This window comes from Pteropus medius, unplaced genomic scaffold (genome assembly GCF_902729225.1).
Source record: "Pteropus medius unplaced genomic scaffold, Ma_sr-lr_union100, whole genome shotgun sequence".
In the NCBI taxonomy this organism is placed as follows: domain Eukaryota; kingdom Metazoa; phylum Chordata; class Mammalia; order Chiroptera; family Pteropodidae; genus Pteropus; species Pteropus medius.
In genome coordinates this window covers 1908743-1918041 of record NW_024350924.1, presented here as the reverse complement: position 1 = coordinate 1918041, position 9299 = coordinate 1908743, and the positions used below count along the sequence as shown (strand labels likewise).

The 9299-nt window shown below is 41.1% G+C and overlaps 1 protein-coding gene across 1 annotated transcript in view; it reads left to right on the top strand.

Moving 5' to 3' along the window:
* Nucleotides 1-3205: 3205 nt before the first annotated feature.
* The window catches only part of LOC120584934 (calcium-binding mitochondrial carrier protein SCaMC-1-like), a 42053-nt gene continuing 35959 nt past the window's right edge, over nt 3206-9299 (top strand). Inside the window, exon 1 of the mRNA XM_039840994.1 lies at nt 3206-3427. Coding sequence (XP_039696928.1) covers nt 3206-3427 — 222 coding nt within the window. The remainder of the gene's footprint in view (nt 3428-9299) is intronic.

Sequence of the window (9299 nt, the reverse complement as noted above, 5' to 3'; positions counted from 1 at the left end):
CCTTCCTGACCCTTTTTCGCTCATCCTTCAGATGTGGTGAGTTCTAAGATTACTTTTCAAGGCTCTGACTATCATCTTAGGGTTGGTGACACATGAAGTGACAGTGATCCCCAGTTCTGAGTCTCTCCACTTCTCTCTATGCTCATAGTCTTGGTTAAGTGTTCAACCGCCACCTCATTCTAGATTCCTCCTTTTTCTTCACCCCATATCCAGGTAATCATAAGGTCCTGTGTAATTTCTTAATATATCTCATAATCAATTTCCTTCCTCTCTACACCCATGGCTTCTGGTAAGCTCAGGCCTCTACCACCTGTCACCTGAGTTACTGTCATAGTCTTATAACCAGTCTTCCGGCCCTTTCCTCGTACCATTCTTCCTCCACATTGCCACCATATGACACCTCTAAAAGGCACATCTGATTCCTTCATGACCGTCCTCAAAATTCTTCAAGGGATGGGCAATGTCAGTGGGGAAAGTCTGGGTCTCTTTGCACAATACGGAAAGCTCTTCATTTCTTGGTAGGTGTAGAGTAGAGGTTGGTGGGGCAGTTCTCCACCTTGCAGGTATTCAGGGATCCAGGTTCCTTCCCTTTTGTGGCTGTACCATCTTCAAGGGTCCCATCATCCTCTGCATTCAGCCAGTGAAAGTGGAATGAGCGTGAAAGAATAGATGTGAGAGGGTTTAATTAGCTAAGCCTAGAAGTGGTAAACATTAACTCATATTTCGCTGGAGAGATCTTGGTCACACGATCATGCTTAATTAACTGCAAGGACCTCTGGGAAATGCAATCTAGTTGTGTGCCCAAAGAAGGTGAGAAGGAATTTTCATGGACAGCTAGTGGTCTCTGCTACATCCCTCACCTCCTTGTTTCTTGGCTATCCACTTTTGCTATTCATTTTTTAAAAAGTCTATTTGAGTCACTTCTATGAAGATTTCCCTAATACTCATTTCTCCTTCAAAGCACTCACGTCTTTATTCCCCACTGAACCTTAAACACTTACATTTTCTATCATAGTGGCTTTGGTGTCTTCCCCGTTAGCCTGTAAGCTTCTTGAGGTCAGGGGCTATAGCTGATTCATTTCTGTTTCTCAAGCATTTAGAATAGTTCCTTACATATTTATTGAGTGAATGACTGTTGAGTAGAAGACTAGTCAATTGCTAATATTTTAAAAGTTCTAATTCTCAAAGATTTTATGTTTTTAGTGTTGAAAATTAAAAGTAAGGTGCTGGTAATCTATGGTAGAATATCTAATTTACATGAGATAAATGTACAGATGTTTAAACATTATAATTTGAAATCTACCTTGTCTGGATCTGTGTCCCTAATATAATTTTTTCTCTTATAGATAATTTTAAAATCTGTTGGTATTAACATACATTATCTGCTGAACCTTGGAACATTTTTTGCAGTACCTTAAAGGTAATGAGAAAAAAATGAAGCTGGCTTTTAAGGGTTTGGACATAAATAATGGTGGTTTGGTTTTTTCACACAGTTAGCAAACATATATCCAAGAATTAAGTATGTTTTAGTAAAGGTTTTTATTAGATATTTGGTTTCTCTCACAGGTTATTAAAAACTCACTCACTTCTAAGGAACAGTTTTAAATGATGTCACTTTTATTTATATACTATCTTTCAAAAATAAAGCCACCAATAGAAAAAGCCATAGCCTTTGAACAATATTCTTATTTGCTAAGCGTCTGAGGGATATTTATAACGTTTTCATAAGATTTTTACATGAAGCTCATGTGGCAATGGTGGTTAAGCTTAATTTGGAAAGATGAATATAAATTAGCTACTCTTCCTAAGATTCAACAGATCGTTGAATTGGCTTCTAATGAGCTAAGGGAGTGATGGAAAAAATGTAAACTCCCCTCTATGTACAATAAATGCTCTACACATGGTCATGTGTTGTATTCCACTTAACCATAAAGTAAGACAATAAGTATTTGTGTGCATGTATGTAGATATATTTATATATTTATACACACATATACATACATAAACATGATACAGACACGCATATATAATCCCAATTTTTTCAAGCTATCAAAGTTGAGATGTAAAATGTTGCTGATTGTAGTTAAATATTTGAGTACCCATAATGTAATAGGTGTTCTAGAATACATGCGCTGTCTTCCTATTTAATATATAGAAGACAAAGTTCTCCTCCTTCTCTTGCTTCTAATAAGATAAACTAAAAACACTTTCAAACTTGCCATATAATTAAAGACTGCCACAGCTACAAAGTCCTTCAGAAATCTTGTGTCTATAAATTTCCTTGATTGTCAGAACTAGGTCTTTGTTAAATAGTAGAATTTTGGCTTATGTTCTCTGTCCAGGATACATACATTCAAACATCAATTTATTTTATTATTTATTTGTTTGTTTATTTATTTATTTTAGGCGAGGCATCTCTGGTTGACCTTACAGATTGTAAGGATCTTGTCAGCTTACGGTCCCTTATTTTTTATTATTTTTTATGCCTACAGCACTTGGTGTTCCTCGGTGGTCTTCCATCCAAGTACTAACTAGGCCCGACCCTCAAATATCATTTTAAACTGTAAGCTATTTGTGAGGATAACATCTTCAAACATAAGATAATTGGGAGGGGAAGAATTATTATTGAATTAATCTGTCATTTATTGAATGCTTCCGTGATCAGCTTTTGTCAATCTGAGTAAATTGGTTATATATATACCTATACATATATATGAGCGTGGGGAGGATTTTAAAGTGTCCTTTGCATGTTGTGACAAGGAAGTGTAGGGTCAGCGAGGGCCCAACTGCAAGGCGATGACCCACTCTGGGAGGAGAGGTGGCACCAGGGCACTGGACACTCAGGTCGGGGGTGCAGGTCAGAGCAACTCCACTGCTGCAGGCACCGAGTTTACGCCGAGGGAGTCTAGACACCGAGCACTCCTTCCACGCCGCTTGGGGGTGCGCTTCCCCTCCTCGCACTCACGCCGGCTCGCGTGTCAACCGCAGGCCGCAGGGCCACCGCGGCCGGAGCCTCCTCTTCCCACTTCCGGCGCGCCCGCGCTCCCGAGGGGCCTCTGGGCGGCGCCCGAGAACCCCCAGGCGCGGGTCCCCTCGCCCCAGGCGGCTCCGGCAGGCGGTTGCCACAGCCGCCACCGTCGAGGCCGGGTTAGGTGGCGCGGCCTGAGGGCGGGACGCCCTCGCTCGGGCCGGCGGACAGGCGGCCATGTGGCCCTCGCCACCGCGGGCCCGCACGGGGCGCGCCGTGCTGCGCTGGCTGCGCGGCTTCGTGCTGCCCACGGCCGCCTGCCAGGACAGCGAGGACTACTTCCACTACGAGGTCCTCTTCCGAGACCTGGACCGCAACGGGGACGGAGTGGTGGACATCAAAGAGCTCCAGGAGGGGCTGAAAAACTGGAGCTCCATGTTCGGCCTGTTTTCGGAGAAGGTAATGGACCAAGAGAACGTGGCACCGGGAGTCTGCAGAAATGTTGGGCGGAGCGGGAAGCCAGACTTGCCCTTTCTGGAGCTTCTTTCAAAGGCCTCTGTCGTGAGGGTGGGATTCTCTTCCGTGAGCCCCTCATGCAGAATCATGCAGCCCAGCAAAGCACGGTCTCAACTTTCTTAAGACGGCTACTGTCCACAATGACCAAAGTCCCCTCCTGGGCCTTTTGGGAGATGCCGAGTGGGTGTCTGATGACACGTTCAACATTTACTGAACCCACACAGAATTTCGGGGGCCGTGTTGGTTTTTGTGAATACAGGAGTCAAAGACCTGTGTAATAAGGACGTTCACAACCCCCGCAGGGTTCACACTTCGACGACAGGCACAAGTGGGTCCCTAAGAGTTGCCATCTCTTTCTGACATACGCAAAGTCTAGGAGGAATCAGACCTTGATCCATGTGTTTGCACTTCAGCTGATTGTTTGGCATCTTGCCTCAATTACTGATGTTTTCCTTCTCTGGATGGGTTTTGTTTTGATTATTTAAAAATTCTTTACATGGAAGTTTCAGAATATCAGGAGGAAACGATTATACCATTTCCCTTGTCAATGCTGAGCAGTCTTCATCACCCCACTCGTTCGTGTGTGCGTGTGAAGTCCAAACCGTTCCTATAGCTCAGAAAATTCTTTAAGAGTTCTGTGCTCTGATTTGATTTTTATCTCATTATCTTCTCACTCTGCTTTATCTCTTCATATTGATGACTTAATCAAACCATCTGCATGGTTTTATTTTGATTTTGTCCCTGGACCCTGTCTCTTAGAACAGTCTGGTCCTACTTCCTTCTCTTAGCCCAGAATTCCAGGACACTGTACCTCCCTCAGCCTGTCAAGTATCTCAGGCTCCTGCTTACTCTAGAAGGGATATCAGAGGAGAACCTTGAGAGGTAGGAATCAGAGAGCAGTGCATACTAGGCTGTTCTCAGTTTGCACTTACACACTAAGAAACCCGTCCCCAAACCAATCTCATCTTTTTTCCTTCTGTGTCAGCTGGTCATAGTATAACGGTGGTGGGGTACGGAGATCTGGACCACTCTGTGTAGCTTGCTCGTGCTGATTCTGCTTGTGCTTGATCCTGAGATTGTTTTGTTTTCCATCATATGGATTGCTTTCTGGGCTCACCAAAATTTATGATTTGGTATTGGGTATGACAGAACCCAACTCACGATAGGCCTCTCTGTCTGTATTGTCATTTGATGTCCCATAGTGAAGCACGTTGTTTCTACCGTGGCCCCATAGCATGCCAGTTATAGTTTTCTGCTGAAGATTCTCCTTTGGGGGCTTGTTATAAATTCCATGCAACATTTTTCCTACCACTGGTCCTGAAAATACTTAATCGATATGGTAGACCTCGGACTCTTATTTTCAGTGACTCTTATCTGCCACCCTCTGGAGTGCATGTATCTTACTAAGGCCTCCAACATATTGCTATTTCTTACTCATCTAATCCAAATAACATGATGTTGTCAATATAGTGAAACAGTGTGATGTTCTGTGAATGTGTAGATGGACCAGATTCCTTTATGACAGAGGGTGGGAGATTTAAATGTATATTATTGCCCATCCCATGTGAATGCCTGCTGGGTATGGTCCTCCTTGGTAAATATAAATCAGTGTATTCACCGTATCAGTGGCTATATGCTGTTTCTGAACTGTGTTAATCTGCTCTAGTAAAGGTACCACATCTGTATCCACCGCTGCAATTGGCTCCTCTACTACTTGGTTAAGTTTGAAGCACTCCACTGTCATCTTCCCCTGTGATCCACCTAGCTTTTGTAGGGTTCAGACTGGTGAAAAAAAATGATGGGATCACCACCCCTGGGTTCTTTCGTAGGTCTTTAAGGGTGGTACTAATCTCTGCTATTTACTCTGGGATGAGATATTGTTTTTTTAACATAAAATTTACCATCTTCACCATTTTTAAGTGTACAATTCGGTGGTGTTAAATACATTCATAATATTGGGCAACTAGTACCACTGTCTATCGCCATAACTCTTTTCATCTTGTAAAATGAAAACTCTATACCTATTAAACTCCCTATTCCTTCCTCCATCCAGCTCTAGGAAACCATCATTCTGCTTTCTATCTCTATATTTTGAGTATTCTAAGTACCTCATGTAAAAAAAAAAAATACAGTGGCATCATATGGTGTTTGTCTTTTTGTGAATGGCTTATTTCACTTAGTATAATGTCCTCAAAGTTCATCCATGTAACATATGTCAGAGTCTTTCTTTTAAAGGCTAAGTAGTATTCCATTGTATGTATTACCACGTTTTTGGTGCTGTATCATTCTCAGCCTTTCACTGTTTTCCTCCGATGTATCGGTTACCTCCAGCAACATTAATTCAATTCCATACTCTTCAGCTTACTAAATGACTGTTCAGCTATGTGCGTTTTGTTAATGAAACTATTGTTGAATTGTTTATTGCCATCACGTTTTTTTATTTTTAGAACTTTTTTTTCCTAATGGATGTAATACTCCCTCAAATCTTATACCCATCTCCACCAGGGGTAGTTTTTCCAGTAATTGAATATGGCCCTTCTTTCATGCTATTGATGATTTTTGGTTGTCTGATTTTGTTGATGAGCTCTAGACTGAACAATATTGGTAGCCAGAGTGCATTTTTAGTCAAATTTTCCCCTAAAAAGGGACACAAACTACTAATGGTATGAATGAGAGATGGTTTTAGATTATTCTTGGACATTACAGAAGCTACATCTAATCTAAAGATAAGAAAATGACTCCCTTTTAAATGATTTTTTTTTCAGTCTTCGTGATTATATTGAGCAGAAATTCTCAGTTCATTGCAATGTGGCTTTAACAGTTCGAATACTTGTTAATCCTCCTTTAAAAGAAGAGAAGAGACAAGCCTCAGGCTCAGAGCCTTCAGGAAGGCACTGATATTTAACTAGAGTCTAATCCCCCCGTTTTCCTTTTATTATATTATTTTTGTTCCAGCTTTATTGAGATATGATTGACATATAACACTGTGCATGTTTAAAGTGTATAACCTGATGATTTATACATGTATATGTTGTGAAGTGATTACCATAATAAGATTAGTTAACACATCCATCACCACACATAATTACCTTGTTTTAAAATTTATTTATTTATTTACATTTGTTTTTGAATTTCAATTGACATTCAATGTATTAGTTTCAGGTATACAGCATACTGGATAATATTACACGGTTAATACTGGCCAGACACACACATATTGACATTGCTACACACAATATATATGTGTGTGTATGTTATGAAGTGGTCCCCCCGATAAGTCTAGTACCCACCTGGCACAGTTATTACAATATTATTAACTGTATTCCCTATGCTGTACTTTACATCCTTGTGACTATTTTGTAATTGCCAATTTGTATTCTTAATATCTTCACCTTTTTCACCCAGCCCCTTAACCCCGCTCCCATTGGCAACTGTCAGCTTGTTCTCTTATCTACGAGTTTTTTCTCTTTTGATTATTCATTCATTACGTTCTTTAGATTCCACATGTCAGTGAAATCATATGGTAGTTGTCTTCCCCTGTCTGACTTATTTCACCTATGTCCATCCATGCTGTACATAATACTTCATTTATTTTGTCATTCCAATTTTAGTATATGTGTTGCTGAAGAGAGCTCAAGGTTTCATTCTTTTCTATTGCTGAGTAATAGTCCATTGTATATATGTACTATACATATATCCAGTTGTTTATGGATGGATACTTAGGTTGCTTTCATATCTTGGCTATTGTATATGAAATGTCCTTCATTGTCTCTTTTAATAGCCTTTGTTTTAAAGTCTATTTTGTCTGATATAAGTATTGGTACTCCAGCTTTTTTTCATTTCCATTTGCATGAAATATCCCTGGACTTTCAGTCTGTGAGTCTTTCGATCTGAAGTGAGTCTCTTGTAGGCAGCATATGCAAGAGTCTTGTTTTCTTCTTCATTCAGCCACCCTATGTCTTTTGATTGGAGTATTTAATCCATTTAAAGATATGTAGTTATTGATAGGTAAGTATGTTGTTATTGATAGGTATGTAGTTATTGTCATTTTATTATTCATATTTTTGATATATATGCTTTTCTTTTTTTAAAGACATTTAACATTTTTTGTAATGCTGGTTTTGTGGTTATGAAGTCCGTTAGGTTCTTCCTTTCTGGGAAGCTCTTTTATCTGTCCTTTGATTCTAAATGATAGCCTTTCTGGGTAGAATAATCTTTGTTGTACATCCTTGCTTTTCTTCACTTTTGAATATTTTGTGCCAGTTCCTTCCGGCCTGCAAAGTTTCTGTTGAGAAATCAGCTGTCATCCCCTGGTAAATAAATAACTGCTTTTCTCTTACTGCTTTTAAGATTATCTCTTTGTCTTTAACCTTTGGCATTTGAACTATGGTGTGTCTTGGTGCGTGCCTCTTGGCAATCATCTTTGTTGGGATTTTCTGTACTTCCTTGACTTGTATTTGTATTTCCTTTGCCGGGTTAAGGAAGCTTTTAGTCATTATTTCTTTAAATAAGTTTTCAAGTCCTTGTTTTCTCTCTCTTCTCCTTTTAGTACCCCTATTATGCAAATCTTGTTATGTGTGATGTTGTCCCAGAGGTCCCTAAAACTTTTTTTTTTTCTTTTTGCTGTTCTTATTGGATGTTTACTGTGACCTTATCTTCCAAATCACTGATTTGGTTGTATGCTTTATCTAATCTGCTGTTGATTCCACCCAATGCATTCTTCATTTCAGTTATTGTATTCTTCATTTCTGACTGCCTTTTTTTTTTTATGGTTTCTATCTCTCTGTAAGTTCTCATGGAGTCCATCTATTCTTTCCCTAAGTCCATTGAGCATCCTTATAACCAGTGTTTTGAACTCTGTATCTGGTAGATTGCTTGCCTGTATTTTGTTTAGTTCTTTTTCTGGAGTTTTGTTCTTTCATTTGGGACATGTTTCTCTGTCTTCTCATTTTGGCTGCCTCCTTGTGTTTGTTAACTACATACCTATCAATAACAACATCTACATATTTGGTCAATCTGCTACATCTCCCAGTCTTGGCAAGGTGGCCTTATGTAGTAGATGTCTCGTGCTGTCCAGTAGCATAGTCTCCCTGGCCACCTGAGCCGGGTGCTCCAGGTGTGTCCCTTGTGTGGGCTGTGTGTGCCCTCTTGTTGTAGCTGAGCCTTCATTGCTGTTGGTATGTCAGTGGGCAGGATTGACCCTCAGGCTTACTGGCTGTGACTATGGCAGATGAGTAGTTACGTGGGGGCTGACCCTATGGAGTGAGATTTGCTGTAGTGGGGCTCTGGTGCCTGCTGAGTCTGCCCTTTGGATGTGCCATTTGTGGAGCTAATTGGGTTGTGCTCTGGTGTGGTCTGAAGCCAGCTACCAGGTTTGTTGGTTCTGGGGCCTCTTGCGAGGGGCTCTGGTACAGACCTAGGTCAGCTGCTGCCTTTGCCTGGCCCAGGGCCACCTGGTAGGAGCTATAGAATGATCTGCAGTTGGTAGCTGCCTGTGCTGGGTTTGGAGGCACCTGGGAGAGGCTATTCTGCAAACCAAGGCTGGCTGCTGCTAGTGCTGGGAGCTGATTAGCAAGAGGTATGGGGCACACTGAGGCCAGCCACTGCTTGTTTGGGAGTTTTATACTTTTCAGAGATTTTAGGGAATTCCACAGTGTGGGCTGAGGTTGGTTGCTTATGAAGAATAGCTTCTGAAGGAAGTTTGGGCCTGTGCGCAAATTGGGTAGGGCTGGTTTTCAGGATACCACCAGAGTGGGGTGAGCAGTATTAGCCAGTGTCGTGGATACTTAGATTTGGTGCCCACCTGTGACTGCAG